Here is a 20,555-nt window from a genome sequence, read left to right as displayed (position 1 = left end):
GGCTCAGTTCAACAAGTGGGTTGAGGAAAGGGAGGAGAGGAGCAGGACAGTAACTGTCCTTCAGTGAGAAAGCCAGAGAAGCTGTGGAAAGCTCACCAAAATGAGCCTGGTGTTTTTTACCCTTTCCCTTTCATTCCCGCTAGCAACATTAAGTAGATCTATCTTTACCTGGAGAATTACTATTAAATAGTCGGGAACTAGACAATGTGTTTGCCCGAGAGAAGTCTTCATGTCAGAGAAATTACTATAATCAAATCAGTCACCTCTTTGTGACAGGAAAAAAGCTTTGTCCCACTGAATGTCTCACAGTCACTAAAATACAACACATAGAGGTGTGACTAGTTATTTAATTTAACCCCTGGAAGGCCTGAGTGAACTGAAGGTCTGGGTGTTTGGGGGCCTAACGTGGAGAAACTCTCCAACCCGCACCTTGTGTCTGCCCAGAGAGCCCTGTTTAGGGCCATGTATAGGGAGTTACTAAATTACGAATCATGTAGCAACTACGTAAATAAAGTACATAGGCTTAAGTTGCCTGAGGGGAGCATGTATATATGAAAACATTGCAATTTAAAGACACTAGATCCAGGCAAATGCAGAAAACAATCTAAAGCTTCAGGACAACATTACGGGATAAGCTGACGTGGAAAGAGCTCCCCGCTTACTGTAAATATTTAGAACTGCTGGATAACGTAAACTTTGTCAAACTGTCAACACGTAAACGTTAATATGGAAACTTAGCAGGGAAATCCCAGGTACCAGAAATGAAGGGGAATAAATTGTTCAACAAATGAGCACGCTTAGGAGATAGGTGGGCCTGGGGCGAGAGCTCAGGCCAAGGAGATCCGGGATGTGTCAGGACCGATCGGGTGGAGGTCCTAAGGGCTGGGGGCGGGAGTCGAACAGGGACACATGAAGCCCGGGAACGGGGCTCTCCACAGAATGCTGAGCGCCACGAAGAGCTGCTCTGTCACCAAAATCAAAGGCAAAAATTCCAGCCCCTGGCCTGGGAAAGAAGCAAGTAAGAGCCACTCCAGGCCCAGAGCGAGATGAATCACCCATAAAAATTGTTCACTCCAGACCCGAGCAAGTCAGAAGTCACTGTTTTTATGGTGAAGGAATGTCCAACTGAGACGAACAGGAAAACTTGTCCCATGGAGACCCAGAGGATCCCAGCGGCAGCAGGCAGACACCTGACCCGCAAGGACGCAGACGCACCAGCCGGCACGCCTGGGGCTGAGATGCTCGTGCATAAGATCAGCGCTGGCCAAGAAGCTGATGGCGAGGTTCTGGACCCCGCAAGAAACAAGCCACCGGGAAGGTCCACAAACGCAACAAACAGGAAGAGCTGCTGTTCTAGAAACGGGGCAACAGAATGACCTGAAGCACGGTAAGACGAGGTCCTTCAGAGAGCAAAGGAGAGGAGAGAACAGATACCAAAAGCTAAAACAGGGTATTATTAGAAGGAAAAAGAGTCAGAAGGCTCTGGGGCGGGGGGGACACCCAGTGTCAAAAACAGAAGTCTGGAATAGAACCAACTAAAAAATATAGTCAATGACATAAAAAACGAATCATCAGTGTACAGATGAAGCAATTGAAGAACAAAATGGTAAACTAGAAGAAATGCCCTATTATGGAAATCAGTGTTAGAAAATGAAGGGGGGGGGTCCAAGAGGAAATGTCTACGAATAGTCAAGAATAAAAACATGTATTCTCAGGCTAAACACGCAGACCAGATTCTGAGCAATGTAAAGAAAAGTCAGTTCAATCTAGACACACTGAAATGTGTATCATTACAGAATAGGAAAAACACAGGAAAATATTAAAAGCCACCAGAGAGGGGCGCCTGGGTGGCTCAGTGGGTTGGGGCCTCTGCCTTCGGCTTGGGTCATGGTCCCAGGGTCCTGGGATGAGCCCCGCATCGGGCTCTCTGCTCAGCGGGGAGCCTGCTTCCTCCTCTCTCTCTGCCTGCCTCTCTGCCTACTTGTAATCTCTGTCTGTCAAATAAATAAATAAATAAATCTTAAAAAAAAAAAAAAAAAGCCACCAGAGAGAAGGCAACCATCACATGGACAGCAGACTTCTCATCGGCCACAAGATATGCCAGAAGACAACAAAATCATCCCATCAAGGCAGGAAAGGAAGACTCTGAGCCCTTGGAAGAAATACAGGAAGGGTAAGAAAAAACACAAATGATGAAGGATGAAATGTGTTATCTCAATTGTGCAGATTTTCCCATGTATATTTCCGTGTGTGTGTGTGTGGTGAGAACATTTAAGATCTACTCTCTTAACTTCCAAGTATACAAATATGTGTTCCAAGTCTAGTATTGTCAACAATCGTAACTGTGCTCTACATTACATCCCCAGAACAAATTCATCTTTTAACTGGAAGTCTGCATCTTTCGACCAAAGTCTCCCTGTTTCTGCAACCTCCCAGCCCCCAGCAACCACCAGTCTACTCTGTTTTTATGAATTTGGCTTTTCTGGATTCCACATATAAATGTGACATGACATGTATTTCTTTTCTTTTTTTAAAGATTTATTTTTAGAGAGAGAGAGAGAGAGAGCATGCAAACAAGTTCAGAGTGGGGAAGGGAAGAGGGAGCAAGAGTCTTAAGCAGACTCCCCACGAAGCCCAACGCAGGACTCGGTCCCACAACCCCAAAATCACAACCTGAGCCGAAACCAAGAGTCAGACGTTCAACCCACTGCACCTCCAGGAGCCCTGAGACATGACATATATTTCAACAACAGCCTGATACCCCCAGCAAAAGAAAGTATGTTGGGGACCAGAGATGACACACTGCATTCATCTTCAAATCCTATATGAGTGAACATGATACGATTTTTCCCAGTGACACTCCTCCTGTTACTCAGACTAGCAATTAAACAGTTCTTTAATCTCATGATTACATTACACTATGTCTTTTTCTTTTCTTGTTATGGCAGCTCTGGTACTACTTACTTCAGTTCTAGCATTTCTAGCACATTCTAAGATGGGAAGGGATGAGTCCAGGACTTTGATCCTTTGGCAGAAATGTCTGGAGCAGGAAGAAGGACAAACCTCAGGAGAGCCCCATGAAAAACTGGCTCTCTGATCGTTGAGGTGTCCCACCGAGGCGGTAAGTCCCTCCCTCCTGATTCTTTCCTCCCAAAACTTCCTGGGGGCTGCTGCTGTTCCCACTCCCACAGGGGAGAGAAACCCAACTGAAGGTGCCACTGGAGCCCAAGAAGAAGCCCCTGACCTTCCTGCGCACACTAGCTGAAGGAAAAGAACAGGCAAGGATCACAGACAGTGTGTCCCGAGCCAGGGATGAAAGCAAACCAGCAAGGTGGGCCAGCTGGGACACGAGAGAGTGTTAGGACAGCGGTGGCCAAGCATGGGGTTCAAGCCCAGCACGACCAGACCTCCCCATTGTTCTAGAAAACCTGCAAATCCTGGTTCTTCTTCTTTTGTTTTTTTTTTTTTTTTGTTTTTAAGATTTTATTTATCTGGGAGAGTGTGAGCAGGGAGGAGGAGCAGGAGGAAAGGTAAGCAGACTCTGCACCGCACCCGGAGCCCAATGCAGGACTCAACGTGGGGCTGCATCCCGTTACCCCAAAGTCATGACCTGAGCTGAAATCAAGAGTCAGACGCTCAACCGACTGAGCCACCCAGACGCCCCAGTCCTGGTTATTCTTGGTTAGATCTTCTATTCCTTTAAATATTGGTAACTAATTCACAGTGCCACTGAAACTCAGAAAGGCAAACAAAGCACACACGGGCTGGAATAGCCGCCTCGCGCTGTTCTCCCACAAGCAGCGGGAATCTCCGAGACCTGAGACCCCACCGCAGTCCACTCCCTGGCCGTGAGGAGATCAATCTCGGCCTGTCTCACTGAGCCACAGAGTGACTCCCTGATGCGGCGCGCAGCTTGGAGAAGAGAGATTTGCCTAACTGGGCCCTGATGTTTCCTTCAAAACTCCCATTCTTCACTAGATTTCCTGTCTTGCGGTCTTTCAGCGTGCCTGTGCTCGCTGTGAAGACCTTCACTGTCCACAGCTGGCTCTGCCTTCTAGGCCCAGAGGGGGACTCTGGAAAAGTAGCCTGTAACAACCTAGAATATTCGAATGCTGAGTTCCCAGAGCCAGTCCTTCATCCTCTCCAGGCTTCCAATGTAGCATATCTCACAGTGAAGGAAGGGTCCTGGGAAAATGACTGTGGAGACACCCCCGTCTGTCTACAGACAGGGCCCACTCACAGGGCAGAGGTGAAAAAGAAGTAGACAGCATCACTATTCTTGATGAATTGGAAAAAGGGTTTTTTTTTGTTTTTGTTTTTAAGATTTTATTTATTTGGCAGAGAGAGAGACAGTGAGCACAAGCGGGGGGGGGGGGCAGTAGGTAGAGGGAGAAGCAGACTCCTTGGTGATTAGGGAGGTTCCCTCCCAGGACCCTGGGATCATGACCTGAGCTGAAGGCAGATGCTTAATGGACTGAGCCTCCAAGGCGCCCTGAAAAAAGTTTTGGTTAAGATGCTATTGCACCTGGTCAGCAGCAAAACCCCAACCAGAGGACATCTGGCACTGACAGTCGGCTGAAGGGGCCCTGGAGTCAGGACCAGACTAACAACGCCAGCAGTAACCCGTGGCCAGGAGGAAGCTAAACCCAGCAAATGATGACACCTAGGCCTCTTTGCAGTTAAGGAACTTAGATTCATTTTTTATTTTAAACCTTTTTCTTATTCATTGATTTTCCCACCCCTGTGTCAGTTCCCAAGCCCTAAGGAAGATCAAAGGGAGCTTCAAGGAGAGTGCACGGACGGTCCCGAAAGATGAAGGAGTACATCCGTTACCGGCACGAACACCACCGCGTGCCGACCACCCAGCCCACTGCAGGGCTGGGAGCTGCTGAGGCTGCTGCAGATAAGCCGGGGAGCTGGGCAGGTTCAGGGGACAGCTCCCTTCCTCCCTGGGGCAGCCAAGGAACCCGCGGATGGAAAACGCCACTGTAAGGCAGAAAGGCTGGGACCCGGATCCCTGCTTGAGGGAGAGCCGTCAGGGAAAGCAGCTCAACCCTCACCAGACTTGATAGAAGCAAGAAATAAACCTGGGTGGTGCTGAGCCATGGGGATGCGGGGGCTGTGTGTCACAGTAGCATCGCCCAACACTGCCCTCGGGCAAGTTCCTTGAGGGTCAGGTGGTCTGGGAATGGGTATTGGCCTTTGGACTGGACTCAGGAGGAGCTTCTGTGCTGTTGTGTGACTTGGATGGGCAAAAGCAAGCACAGTGTCACCGGGACTGCAGGTTCTGAAACAGTTTGACTTCACTTGTGCTCCAAGTCCCCCCTTGCTAGTGGTGTAATCTCAGGTCAGCTGTTTATTCCAAGCGTCCGTGTCCTCATCTGTGAAGCATGGCTCACATCTACCAGAGGGACCTCAAAAGACTGTCATGAGATTTAAATGAGATGATCCATATGGTGCAAAGCATTTCGTGTGGTGCCTGACACTTGGTAAGAACCTAAGTCTTCGCCATTTCTTGTCCAGTAACGACTCTGGGGCCTCACAGCCCAAAGCCTGACTCAAGTTGAATGTGGGGATGAGAAAGAAAGAGCTGGAAGTTACCACTCGTTGTCACAGACCACATCATCCCGAGACTTCAAGGGAACCATTACAAAACTAGAAACAAACCAACCTAGAGGTTGCCTTAGGGGAGCTGGTGGCTGTGACCCCCCCCCCCACCCCCGTCACAAGTACACGACGGAGGAGTCCTGGTCACCAGTCCTGCTTCCTCTTCTTCCTGGGCACAGCCAACCTAGCTTCCAGCCTCCTTGTTAGAATGCCCTTCTACCTGATAAAATACAGGTGCAGAAGCAGTGAAAGCCACTCAGCCCTGGCCCATAAGCTCCACCTGTGAGCAATCATCCAGACACAGGGACCTTCAAAATCACATATGGAAGATGAAGAAGTACAGGGCACACGGAGCCTGGGTCCCCGAGACCCTGCTTGGAAGAGAGGTGTCCACTGATCAGGAGACCCATCTGGATTTAGGTGGGTAGGAAATAAACTTCTTCTTCTTCTTCTTCTTTTTTTTTTTTTTTACCATTTTATTTATTTGACAGAGAGAGCACGCATGTGCACAAGATGGGGAGCTACACAGGGAGAAGAAGAGGACTCCCCACCGAGCAGGGAGCCTGATGTGAGGCTCAACCTGAGATCATGACCTGAGTCGAAGGCAGACGCTTGACCAACTGAGCCACCCAGGTACCCCAGGAGATAAACTTCTACCGTGACATACTTTTGGATTTGTTTGTTGTGGCAGTTAGAAGTTCCTGCTCTCAGATAACCTGTCAAATATTTTCTAGTTGGAGTACTTGACTTACATTGGGAAAGAAGTCATACCTTTAAATCGCAGCATTTCCATTTCTTCTTGTCAGCATGAGTTCTATTTACATAAACAACAAATAATTCACTTCTCCCCAAGTACCTCAGGCACCCCAAGCAAGAGAAAAGTTTCCACTGTCCTGCCTGCTCTTTCCCTGAACACCTGGGTGCTCACCTCCTGAAGCACTGTCTTCACCTGGACAACGGTGCTGTTGTCAGGCAGGCAGGAAAACAAATGAGCTATGGTCATCATACCTTCCTACAGCCTTGCAACCGTTCAAGTCTCCACACATAGTGGGAGCACAGAACTGGGTCATCATTGATCAGTTTAAACACTGAAGTCTGCTCCCTCACTGCCCTTGTAAGTCCTCCTTAGTCCTTTCTTTGGGCTAAGTTTTCCTGCGACTCTGTTCTCCCACCCTTAAACACCCAACAGAAGGACAACTGGTCACTCACCCGATGCATGGATTGGTCTGGTACCTCGGCGCTGTGTAAGAGAAAGGGGAGATGTTCTTGTCTACAAAAGACCCGAACCCCAACCGGAAGTTGCTGGTGAGCTTCCGCATCTCCTCAGCGAGCTTGGTGCCCAGATTCCGGATGTTGTCCAAGTCGTCCTTCATGGACAGGGAGAGGTCCATCAGGTAGTACAGGTCCACAGGATAATCCTCCACCTGTCGAACCTGCAGCTGGAAAGTCGTCTTGTCACCTGTGCCAACAGAAAAGCCATGCTCGTTAGAGGTCACCCAACTTGTTGGGGGCTGAAGGGATGGACTTTGCTTCTAAAGCCGGTCCCCCATCCCCCTTACTTTTCTTTAGTGACTGCATCCCCCTCAAAAGAAATACTGTTCTTGGAAGTGGAGTTACGGTGCCGAAGGGGAAGTTCTAGGTTCTAGGTTCTCTTTCCAAATACTTGGCTCAGGATTTTTTTTTTTTTTTAAGATTATTTATTTATTTATTTGACAGAGAGCGATCACAGGTAGGCAGAGAGGCAGGCAGAGAGAGGAAGGGAAGCAGGCTCCCTGCTGAGCAAAGAGCCCAGTGTGGGGGCTGGATCCCAGGTCCCTGCAATTATGACCTGAGCCAAAGGCAGAGACTTTAACCCACTGAGCCACCCAGGAGCCCCTTGGCTCAGGATTTTTAAGGAAACTCTTTAACAACTAGTCTCCTCAGTGCTGTTCTGTTTTGTCAGCAAAAAAGGGCAATTGGTGGACAAGGAACCAGACAATTCCATGGACACAGATTAGGTGACAGTCACCCACCAACCACACACCAACTTCAGAGAAAGGAGCGGCCAAATTGCGAACATGGCGGGGAAGAGACTGTAAAGGTGTGAATGAAACAGAAAAGAGGGAATAAACAAAAGGAGGTACGGGCATGAGTGACTAAGAAATAAGATGGGAAGAGAGAGATACAAGGCAAGGGGGAGTGGGGACACACGATTACTTAACATACCCCAAAGAGCAAAAATATTTATGCTTCTCTCACTTTTTCCTATATCCCTAGCCACTTATAAACAATAGTATTTAGGGGCGCCTGGGTGGCTCAGTGGGTTAAAGCCTCTGCCTTCGGCTCGGGTCATGATCCCAGGGTCCTGGGATCGAGCCCCGCATCGGGCTCTCTGCTCCGCGGGGAGCCTACTTCCTCATCTCTCTCTGCCTGCCTCTCTGCCTACTTGTGATCTCTGTCTGTCAAATAAATAAATAAATAAAATCTTTAAAAAAAAATAGTATTTAGTTCTTGGGCATATTTGACACTGGGATATCACAGACATAAATTATTGTCATCAGAAATTATATTTATACGGGCACCTGGGTGGCTCAGTGGGTTAAAGCCTCTGCCTTCGGCTCAGGTCATGATCCCAGGGTCCTGGGATCAAGCCCCGCATCGGGCTCTTAGCTCAGCAGGGAGCCTATTTCCTCCTCTCTCTCTGCCTGCCTCTCTGCCTACTTGTGATCTTGTCAAATAAATAAATAAAATCTTAAAAAAAAAGAAAGAAATTATATGTATAAATACAGGAAGACAGATTCCAAATTTTAGCACCATCAGAATGAAGGGAGAAAAGAGAGAGAAAAAGAAAAAAAAGAACACTACTATATTTGTCTACCAGCTACAAAAAAGAGAAAATAATTTTGGTTCCACAAAAGAGAAGGAGGAATTAATTCAGAGGGAAAGAAACGAAGAGAAAAGCCCATGTCAGCCCTCCCAGGGCTTACAGAAGGCCCAAGTCAGCGCCACACCCAGGGGACTCATGCCAGGATAATGATGTTAAATCATTTCATAGGCTCTAAAAACACATCATTTAGAGCCAACTTCCAGAAGCAATCATACCAGGTAGTTCTAGCTGCCCTTGAGCTAACTCGTTTCTCGGAGGCACCAAGATGTCCTTCAACTCTCTGGGCAGGAGAGCTGTACACACGTTTGAAATCTGGACAGATGCGCCGTGTTCAGAGGTCCAACAGTGAAGTCGGCCTTTCCTACCCAGAGGGTCCATGCCCGATCTGTGGGCAGTCACCACCCAGGGAAGCTCGTCTCTCACCTCAAGCTGACCAGCAGCAAGCAGAAGTCCTCTTAAACTTGCAGGACAGGGACCCCAATCCTGTTGCTCCCTCTCCTCCTCCCACCCCAGACAAGCACGTGGCACTAACTAGACCATAGGGATTCAAAGGACCAAGTTCCAGCTCCGTCCCTTGACCACGGGTGCAACCTGAGCCGTGGTGCCCTTGGGGATACAATGGAAATAACAGCACAGTCCTGATTAAGGCTATGAAGCGCTCATGTGGAGAACATGTTTTGTAAGCAGCAGAGGCCTGCATAAATGAAGTATAATTATTATAATTACTATTTGTTGCCTGAGTGACAGCACCGAGGCTGCTTCCCTGGACCTGTCTTTGCGTGTACTACTCTAGCTTCCTCGAGACTGACGTAGTTTGGGTTGCCTGTTGATAGGAGCCTATTTTTAAAAACCATCAGAATCTGACTCATGCAGAAGAATGCTGGAGATTTCTTCCAAAATGAATTCTGGACGGCTGCAATGTCTGCCTCTGGTTCCCATCAGAAAGACTGAGCAGGTCCCAGCACTGAGCACCCCCCAGCCCTGGATGACACATCACGGTGGGGAAGGGGCAGGAGGGAGGAGAACTTGGGGAAGGGGAGTGCCTCCTTGGCCTTGGCTTAGGCAGACCGCAGACCCCCAATGGGCAGAGCCTGTGATGCACGTGTGTTCTGTCCAATCCCATGACCTCTTCAGAGAGGCTTCTGCATTTTCTGTCACCTCTGCCCTTCCCCCAAAGTTCCCAACTACATCTTCTTTTATCCAGAATCCACTTTTGTGGACTGTGAGCACAGCACTAATGAGCCCTTTAGGACCAGGAAGTCCGAAACGGGCTCAGACTTGGGGAGGCCCTTATGGGAGGGCAGAGGGTACTGGGCTTGGAGAACGAGAGCTGAGCTGGAATTCAGACCTTGTCACCAAGATTTTGGGAGACTTCAGGCTCCTCTAAATTTGCGTCTCAGTTTCTAGATGGGTAAAATGGGAGGATGTTAATTACTGTGGGGATCAAACAAGACAACCTATCCTAACATCATACAAATGCCTCTACTCCAGGAAGACTTCCACCTGGGTTCCCCCCAGAAGTCAGTTATTAAAGCAATTTCCTGTAGGGATAAAAAGCGAGACAGAAAACTCTGCCAGAAACTTGAGTGTGAACAGCTATAGCTTTGGGCATTACATTTAACTCCACATTTTCCAGAAAGTGAAACAAGGTGGGACCACGCATCTGTGTGTGCTCAGCAGGCATCTACTCTGAAGTGAGAAAGCTCTTGGCATCAAATTCTAAGAGAAACTGATTCAGAGAATCAGTTTGATTCTCAGAATCAAATTCAGAGAAACTGAAAAGCACACACACACCCCTTCCCATTAGGGGGCTGCCAATGTTAAACAAAAGTATTTCTTCCAGTTTTCCAGAAAGGGGAGGGTGTAAGAAGGAGGGTGTTATTAGCATTGGGAATGAGGGTTTACTGCTACCTCAGCTATCCCTGATTTTAGATGCTACAAACTTCTCAGGGGGCCGTGGCAAGAACGGGATGTTCTGTCAGCAGATTTGGGAGGGGCCAACATTCTTGGACCAAGTCTCAGCGTGAGTGTTAAGTGTGGGAGTTAAGCAGCAGTGCCCCAGCCCCACTATGAGCAAGGTCAGCAGACTGAAGGAGAGGCCACCGCCACGTGCAGAGAGAAAGCCTGCAACCCACTTTCCATCTCTGGACACACTTCGAGAACCAGGCACACTCAGCCACTCTCTGGAAGTCCAGCCAGCTATGCGGTTCTGCACCAACTCAAAACATGTCACCTCCACGTGTCCAGCAAAGAGCAGAGCCCTTGTCACCTTCACTGTCAGTGGCGGGTCAGCACCTGCTTCCGGTTCTCCTACTGCAGGCATGTCCCAGCCAACCACCTGAAATGTATTTTTAAAGTTTGTTCTCTCTCTATGCCCTCCCTTCAATCAAAAGTGAAGAGAGAGGGGCGCCTGGGTGGCTCAATGGGTTAAGCCTCTGCCTTCGGCTCAGGTCATGGTCTCAGGGTCCTGGGATTGAGCCCCACATGGGGCTCTCTGTTCAGTGGGGAGCCTGCTTCCCCCTCTCTCTCTGCCTGCCTCTCTGCCTACTTGTGATCTCTCTCTGTGTCAAATAAATGAATAAAATCTTTAAAAAAAGAAAACAAAAAAAAAAGTGAAGAGAGAGAGAGTCAGGGCACCTGGATGCCTTAGTCGGTTGGCCAAGCCTTGATTTAGGCAGGGGTCATGATCTTGCCGTGGTGAGATCAAGCCCCGCATGGAGCTCCCCTCTAAGCGGAAGAGTCTGCTTGAGGATTCTCTCCTTCTCCCTCTGCCCCTCCCCCCATATAAACAAATAAACAAATCTTTAAAAAAAAAAAAAAGGGAGGAGAGAGTGAAGGAGGGAATTCCACCAAGAACTTCTGGTATTTTTAAGACTGATTTTTGTCCAAACGTTCAGACAAAGTAGTATTCCAATCGATAAAGATGCTTGCCGTGCCCAAATAAATGTAAGTAGTTTTTGATTCCTCAGAATTACCTTTCTGTGCCAAAAACTGAAAGAAAGAAGAAGCACATTAAAATCCACTATATTAAAAAAGGATCGCAGCTGAACAGGGAATTAGGGCCCAGATATACACCTTAGGACTATCATCTAGCTCTTCTGTTTACTGTAGTGGAAGGTAATTAGTATCCCAGAATTAAATCCAGACCTAGAACAAAAGAATTGCCTCCCTGGTCTAGGACAAGGCTGGTGTGCCCTACTGTATCCCACTCCTCAATGCAGAATTCTGACTCTGGACAGATGGAACGAAGGAAGGAACCATGTGAAGACACAACTGGCCTCTACCAGTGTCTGCCCCGAAGAGGGTTCTCAACCAGAACTCAACCAGGCTTGCACCCTGATCTTAGACTTGGAGCCTTCAGGACCCTGAGAGAGAAATTTCTGTTGCTTATAAGCCCTCAGTCTATGGGTACTTATTAGAGTAGCCCAAATGGACTAAGACTGGGTTTTGTTTTGGGTTTTTTTGGTTTTTTCCAAGGGAACTAGGAAACTAGGAATGCCAGGCCTGGGTTGTAGACTGCAGGCGTCCTGCTGTGTCCTCACATGGCTGAGGGGAGGAGGGAGCTCTCTGGGGTCTGTTTATAATTCATGGCACTAATCCCATTCATGAGCGCTCCACCCTCATGACCTAATCACCTCCCAAAGACCCTACGCCTCCTGATACCATCACATTGGGGGTCAGGATTGCAATTTACAAATGTTCCGGGGAAGGCACAAACACGGTATGTTAGCCAACCTCTCTTATCCAGCCTCCATCAGATCTTTCTCAGATTTTATAATAAAGAATGTATTCTGTCTCTCTGGGTGGCAGAAGCAACACCTAAGTGAGGTAACTGGCACCTCAAAGTAGGGCCAGGGAGGAGCGGGATAAAAAGTAGCACACATAAGGGCTGGGAAAAGGGCTCAAAAGCAACCAGTCCCCTAAGTTAGTTAACAGGGCTGTACCAGTGCCAATTTCCTGGTTTGAGTAATGCACTTCAGTTATGTAACACTACCAGGGAAAGCCAGGAGGGGTATACAAGCACACGATTACATTTGCAATTTCTTGTGAGCCCACGATTATTTCAGATTAAAACACTTAATATGAAAATACAAAGCTACTAGTCAATGAACTAAAGGATGGAGGAAAATTAATGACGTAAGTAAACTCTTTCTAACTGTCCCAATGCTTCAAAACCACTGCTAGCCTTTTATTCACCATTTCAATAAGCTTTATTCCAAAGTTTGTATCCTTTGTTAAGAATTTTTTTTAAGATTGTTTTCCTGACATACAGTTTCCAGGATTGCAAACAAAATGGAAAACATGATCCTGTGTTTATACAAAATCCTGCTTAAAGTTTGGCAGTTCCTCAAAAAGTTAAACATAGAATTACCATATGACCCAGCAATTCTACTCCTAGTTATATACTCAAGATTATTGGAAACACATGTCTGCACAAAAACTTGGGCATGAATGTTCACAGTAGCATTAGTCATGATTGCCCCAAAGTGAAAACAGCCCCAATATTCATCAGCAAAAATGCGGCATATCTATACATACACAAAGGAATATTATTTGGCCATAAAAAGGAAGTCTTGGTAAGTGTTACAACATCAATGAATCCTGAAGACATTCTGCAGAGTGAAAGAAGCCAGACATAACCATGGAAATAGAAAGTAGATTACTGGTTGCCTAGGACTGAATGTGGCCGGGAGGGAAAAGATAAGGAGTGACTGTTAATGCATACAGGGTTTCTTTTTGAGGTGAGGAAAATGTTCTGGAATGAGACAATGGTGATGACTGCACAATGTTGCAAATATACTGCAAACCACTGAATTATTTACTTAAAAATGGTGACTGGGGGCGCCTAGCTGGCTTAGTAAGAATACCACGTAACTCTTGATTTCAGGGTCATGAGTTTGAGCCCCACATTGGGTATAGAGATCACTAGAAAAATAAATAAACCTTAAAAAATAAAATTTTTTTTAAAATAAAAATAATAAATAAAAATAAAATGGTGACTTCTATGGGACGTGAGTCACATCTAATGAAAGAAAGAAAGAAAACCAAAACAAAAAGTTCCACATAGAGCAAAATTAATCTTTTTTCCCCAGGCTTATCCTAGAACAATAACTTTGCTTTCTTGAAGTAGCACTCATATTATGTTGAGGCTTATCTTTGATTAGTCATTAGTATAAGGCTGGTGAAGTGTTACATTTTGCTCAACAAGTATCTATTATGAAGTATAGGGGAGCAGGGAAAGGGAGGAGACAAAAAAGGATTTCTAGAAATCAATATTGGAAAAACCAACCCGTAGATCTGAAGCCTTCTGCAGAGTCAGGGGTAACTACCTTGAGGTTGACTATGCACTTGGTAAACCGAATGCTGTTAACTGCAACATAACATTCTCTTCCCCAAATAAATATCTGGGGTTTGTCTCTTTAAAAAAATTAAAATTTTCAAGATTTTAAGAGGCTTCATTGGCTTCAGGTGACAAACAGATTCATTTGACAAAGAGATTCACAAGACTCTAGACCTTTAGGAATTCCTATTTTCATCAGATCTCCTCCAAGTCTTCAGCTCTACAAATATCCTCACAGTTTGGGCATATTTTAACTGGGTAGCCAACATCTCCATCACCCTGACCTTCCAGAAACTGGCTCTCTTATCACACCTTCCACACAACCAGAGAGCTCACACACAGCACCCATATCATGATTTTATATAAAAATAGGATCATACTGGGCTTAAACCACTGGGCTCAGTCAGTTAAGCTTCTGCCTTCGGCTCAGGTCATGATCCCAGGGTTCTGGTCATCAGGTCCTGCCTCGGGCTCCTTGCTCAGCAGGGAGCCTGCTTCTCCCTCTGCCCCTCCCCCCAACCCCATTTGTGCTCTCGAGTTTTCTCTCTCTTGCAAAAATAGATAAAATCTTTAAAATATATATCATTTTTTAAAAAAAGGACCATACTTTCCATTTTATTTCTAATACCAGAAACTGTATCATAATGTTTAGCAGGAAATATGACTTATAAAATTAGCAACTTCAACTAATCCCATAATCATCCCTGGCAATCCAGTAGTTTGTGCCTCTCTGTCCAGGAGAGCCACTTACGCCCCTTTTTTTGTTTCTTATTTCCAGACTATTCAATAGGCAAAAGGAAACCTTTCTTCTATATATGATGACTCAGAGCTCTTTCCAACAACCACCACAGGCATATCAAAATAAGGCTGACTTCCTTCTTCTATAAGTGAACATACATTAAACTGCAGGCATAAATCAATATTGTGCATACGTCTAATGCCAGGAGAACTTAGCCCAAGGAGGCTGCCTTCCCTTCCTTAGCTCCTTGTTGGAGGCTATTTAAAGAGCCCCCTGGTAAATCAAATCAAACAACAGTCTCTCTGCCTCACGTGTGACTGTGACCTTCATTCTGATTCTAAGTAGAATTCAAACTGTGGCATGTCTGACTTGGTGTCACCTCCAGCTCCTTCCTAAACTAAATCCACCCTAAAGGATAAGGATTTGCCACCCTGAAACAATGTATTTCTCAGAAAATCAGAGGCGCTGAGAGCAATTCTAAATGAGGAGTTTCAAAAATGTAAGTTAAAAACCTCTGCTGACGATGACTGAAACTATAAACTTGGTTGGCGGTGTGAATTTTGGTCTTTGTTAATGATTAAGTGAAGACAGTGTATGATTATAAATACAATATGAATGTATGAAAATTTTGAACATGTGAATAGAGACAGAGTCTAGTAAAAATGAAAAGCAACATTGCATGAAAGTGGATGATCTCTCAAGACTTTCAGTTATTGTTACACTGTAATTAAATACAAAAGAAGAAACATCATTCACTTTAATTGATAGCTACTCTCATCCCACACAATGCTCTAATACCTTAATCGTCCGCCACAACTCCCACATCCCCCTCTAGGTCACAGCCTCTGACCCCAGGCCAGTCTTCATGGATGAAGATGACTTATCTTAACCCAGAGGACATCACCAAGCAGCTGCCCACAGAGAGGCTCAGCTGACTCTTCTCTACCCAGTCACACAGCTTTGCAGGGGCTCTGCCCTCTCTCAGTGTGGGAGCTCACCAAACAACAAGGCTAAGTGTCATTACAGTGGACCATTTATAAAAATAGCAGCCTCAACTAATCCCCGTGCTAATCCCTGGCCATCCAGTAGCTTGTGCCTCTCTGTACAGCACGGCTGCGTACACCTCCTTTGGTTTCTTCTTTCTTTTTTTTTAAATTTTTTCATTATTATTTTTTTTAATTTTATTTATTTATTTGACAGAGAGAGAGATCACAAGTAGGCAGAGAGGCAGGCGGGGGGGGGTGGTGGGGGGAGAAGCAGGCTCCCCGCTGAGCAGAGAGCCCGATGTGGGGCTCGATCCCAGCACCCTGAGATCATGACCCGAGCTGAAAGCAGAGGCTGAACCCACTGAGCCACCCAGATGCCCCCTTGTTTTTATTTCCAAGACAATTCAATGAGCAGAATAAAACATTTTTTTAAAGATTTTTATTTATTTGACAGAGAGAGAGAGCACACAAAAGAGGAAACACAGAGGAGTGGGAGAGGGAGAAGCAGGCTCCCCACCGAGCAGGGAGCCCAATATGGGCTCAATCCAGCGACCCTGGGATCATGACCTGAGCTGAAGGCAGATGCTTAATGACTGAGCCATCCAGGTGTCCCCAGAATAAAACATGTTTAAAATATACGAAGACATCAACAACAAGCATCACTAAGCGCTTATGATGGCAGCGTTGGGCGAAATCCGTCTCTGAGACACTGAGAATGGCTATTCAAACCTAGACCTCGCTGACTCCAGGATCTGCATCTTTGGCCACTAGTCTCTGAAAATAATGGTAATTTTGACTTTTTAAAGTGTATGTATACAAGAAGTCTCATTTAAGCTTTTGAATGTGGCTGTAAGGAATGAAGGCGGCAAAGACCTTGAGATGCGAAGGGGTGGGGTCAATTGCCCAGGCCCTCCCAGCTAGGGACAGGGTCAGCGCTAGAATCCAGGACCGCCAACCACATCCGTGACCTTGCCACTGGCTCCAAGTGGCCTTGGGGTCGAAATAAATCATCTGGGAGTAGTTTTTGCCAATGGTTTCTTAGGCAATGAGAGAAAAGAAAAGGAGGAAAATCAAAGGAATTTGGAAATAGGCTACCTTCCCTCAAAATGTGATACTTTCTAATTTAAGCACATGCATATCCACTTTTTGACCTTACCACAATTCCAATATGTAGAGTATTATATTTAAAACATGGTGAACTAGAAAAAGTCATGAGTTTTGTTGTTGCAACGAGCTGGGGTGGAATCAGAGTCACCATTTCTTTTTCTTTTTCTTTTTTAAAAAGATTTATTTATTTATTTATTTGAGAGCGATAGAATGAGAGAGAGCCTGAGAGGGGAGAGGTCAGAGGGAGAAGCAGACTCTCCTGGAGCAGGGAGCCCAATGCGGGACTCGATCCTGGGACTCCAGGATCACGACCTGAGCCGAAGGCAGTCGCTCAACTGACTGAGCCACCCAGGTGCCCCCAGAGTCACCATTTCTAACTGGCAGAACTTGAGCAGGTCACTCATCATGTAAAATGGTCTTAGCTACCTAGGAGTAAGCCAGGCATTCAGCACATAGTAGGTATACAAAATCCGTTAGTTTCCTCATATCCCAACCAATGCTAGGGCTTGTAGGGGCTCTAGGGTCATAAAACAAAATAACTCTGCTCTAAAAGTTTGTCCCTTCAGAATGCCATGGACTCCAGTGGAATTTGCTGAGAAGGAAAAATACATTTTCCTGGAAGCAGCACCTTCCTGAGAAGTTAACTAGGGAGTAAACCTAGCAGTGTCCTCCCACGAAAGGCCATAACGTCATTCATAATAGCCAAAAAGTAGCAACAACTCAAGTGTCCACTGATGGATGAATGGACCAACAAAATAAAGTAAACACACACAAGGGAGTTTTATTCAGCCTTAAAGAGGAAGCAGATCTGACACATGCGACAACATGGATGAACCTTGAAGACATTTCTGAGTAAAAAAGGCTGACACAAAAGTGAAAGTATTGTACGAATCCGATTACTATCACTTATATGGGCTCCCCGAGTAGTCAAACTCATCATGGCAGAAAGTAGAAGTAGGAGGAGTAGTAGTAGTAGGAGGAGGGAGGATGGGCGTAGAAGCTAGAAGTAGTGTTCAGGGATACCTGGCTGGCTCCAGCCGCTAAGCCTACACCTCTTGATTTCCTTGATTTTGGTCCATTTGGCCCAGATCATGATCTCAGGATCATGGGGCTCCTGCTCGGCAGGGAGTCTGCTTCTCTCCCTCTCCTCCTGCCCTTCCCCCTGCTCCCTCTGCCCCACCCCCCCGCCCCATGTGCTTCTCTCTCTTTCTCTCTCTCTTTCAAATGAATTTAGAAGAAAAAAAAAAAAAAAGAATGAGTGTTAATGGGCACAGTTTCAGACTGGGATAATGAAAAAGTTTTGGAGACAGGTAGTGGTGATAGACATGGTGAACGTATTTAATGCCATTGAACTATACACCTTAAAACGGTTAAAATGCTCAATTTTATGTTATATGTATCTTACTTCAATCACACAGATAGCAAAGATCCCGATCTGTCCACAGAGGCCTTGTGCTTACTCTGCCTCCCGGGGCCTGGGCGATGCCTTGCCCTTTCCCTCTGCGGGCTCAGCTCTCAGCCTGCCCCGGCTCACCTGCCCATCATTAGGCCTCCCCCTCCTCATGGCGCTCACCAGGCCGCAGGTTCAGGGCAATCTTCTGTGGCGTCATCTGAATGACATCTGAGCTGGCGGGACTGGAGCCCTTGCTGCTGAGAGGCAGGCTCCGCAGGACCTGGGTGCTGCTGGCGGGGCTCTCAAACTCACCCCCGCAGCCGTTTCTGGCCAGGTTTGCCTTCAAGTCACAGCGGGAGGTGACGGAGCGCAGGCTGCCGAAGTCCTAGATGCAGCAACAAAGGAATAGGGCAGAGAATGGTCAGGCTGTCTTTCCAGAGCACCTCAGGGAGTGGACCCAACAGCACCTAGTGCCTGGACCCGAAACACTCCACACTCCATTTTCATTGTCGGAAAGTGGTGAAACCGATCACACATACCCCAAATACTTGCTGAGGATTACGAGGGTTAATGAGGGTACTGGATACAAAAGCCCTTTGCAAACTGTAAATGCATAATAAAAAGGTTTGGTTTCACTGTTACTTTAATGATCAAAATTCTCCTAAAAAAATGGGCCTGTCTGGACAATTAGCGGGAGGAAAGTAACTGACATGGCCCGTTGCACAACTAAAAATGTTTTAAAGATACTATGTAAGTAGACAAGTAGTCACCATTCAGGCAGTCAAGAGTTAACTTATGAGGCATCCACTCATCTATTGTGCAGGCACGGGGCATTACACACCCATTACACACCCATTCTGCAAGACAACGGGGCAATAAACACCACACCCTTTGACCCACTGGTCCAGTCCCAGGAATCTATCACTAGAAGTCAATCAAAAGAGAGGGGAGGGTGCTTGGGTGGCTCAGTCGCTAAGTATCTGCCTTCGGCTCAGGTCATGATCCCAGAGTCCTGGGATCGAGCCCCACATCAGGCTCCCTGCTCAGTGGGGAGCCTGCTCCTCCCTCTCTTTGCCACTCTGCCTGCTTATGCTCTCTGTCTCCATCTCTGTCAAATAAATAAATAAAATCTTTCCAAAAAAGGGGGGGGGGGAACTCTATAAGATACATACTGAGTATAAACTTGTAAACATAAATCCCTCAACTATAAGAAAAATATGGTATATCACCTCCGTAGATGACATGGTCATTCAAAATTATGAAGACTGAAAAGAAAGTCCAAAACATGCTAAGAAAGATCAGAAAATAAAATTGTATCCACATAAGGATTCAAAACAAAAATTTTTAAAAATAAAGACAGTTGAGGCATTAGTGTAGAAGGACTAAAATTACATTTTTTCTTTTATTATCTTTACTGTAGTTTGAACAATAAAGCCACATTGGTAAGAAAAAAACTTGCTTTTCTTAAGCTGGATTTAGGAGAAGGCTAGATATCAGGATGACCCAACCAGGACTTTAGGCCATCCACTTTAAACCGAAATAATATACTCTATTATAAAATATGGTACTTTGTAAGTATTGGTTGTTTTCCAGTAAGGGAATTTTTAACAGCAAAGCAAATCCAGGATGCTCTCCGAACACCCTCTCGCTGGTGGATGCAGAAAAGCAGATCGCCTCCACCAGCTGGCAGGAGGCCAGTGCTGGTGACCCTGATCACCCTGTTGATAGCTGGAGGGGTTCTGATGCTGATTTCTTCCTCTTGCCTCTGTAACATTTTGCCAGAAAGCCTCAGCTGCGTCAAGCGTCCTCCCCACTGTATTAGGAGTCAGACTGCTGGCAGAAGCACAGAGACAAAGGGGACTCGCCCTTCACCATGGTCGAGGTTCCAGGGCTAGCCAACCTCTATATTCGAGCCTTCACAAGATTCAACACCAAGAAGTCAAGAAGAATTTGCAGTGTTTTTATATAAGTGAAACAAGGTGTGTTGTTCTGGACCTCTGTGATGTTTGTTGTTGTTGTTTATTTTATAATCGAATTTTATTTATTTGTTTGTTTGTTTTGATATACTGAGCCCCTGGAGATCTTGCCTGTCAACCTCAGGGATGGTGTCATAAGTCTAAGTGTCTCCAGACACTTGTGGATCAGGTGAGAAAATAATTATTCCAGCTAAAAATGATTATCCTTGAAATGATACAAGATTTCAAAGCTAGGCTTTCCAAACTGGGTTCCAAACGGACAAGCATGACTCTGATGTAGAAATTCTAATAAAGTAGTGAGAAAGCCAAGGGATGAAGGAGTAACTTCTGACGGCCCCACAGTAGCGGTCTGCTGTCTTGAGCCACCTGCAGCGGAGGTCCACCTGGCTGTCCAGAGCTGGAAGGGGCTCGCCTGCTCATGAATTTCTTGCTGGCCTCTGGCATCTTGGTCCTTGCTGCCAGCTCCCCCAATTCTGAGGAGCTGGTTGTGCTTGGCCCAGTTCTGGTAGTCAAGGTACAGTGTCTTGAGCACTCCAGTGC

The 20,555-nt window shown here is 46.2% G+C and overlaps 1 protein-coding gene across 1 annotated transcript in view; it reads right to left on the bottom strand.

Annotated features, from left to right (window-relative positions):
• The window catches only part of ITGB5 (integrin subunit beta 5), a 113,431-nt gene that overhangs the window by 72,761 nt on the left and 20,115 nt on the right, over positions 1–20,555 (bottom strand). The window contains exons 3-4 of the mRNA XM_080796275.1: positions 18,220–18,424; positions 6,817–7,066 (exon numbers count right to left, since the gene is read on the bottom strand). Of these exons, the coding sequence (XP_080652401.1) occupies positions 6,817–7,066; positions 18,220–18,424 (455 nt within the window). The remainder of the gene's footprint in view (positions 1–6,816; positions 7,067–18,219; positions 18,425–20,555) is intronic.

Source organism: Martes martes, assembly GCF_963455335.1.
Source record: "Martes martes genome assembly, chromosome: 1".
NCBI classification, from domain to species: domain Eukaryota; kingdom Metazoa; phylum Chordata; class Mammalia; order Carnivora; family Mustelidae; genus Martes; species Martes martes.
The sequence above is the reverse complement of the archived record's forward strand: the minus strand, read 5'-3'. Positions and strand labels throughout refer to the sequence as shown.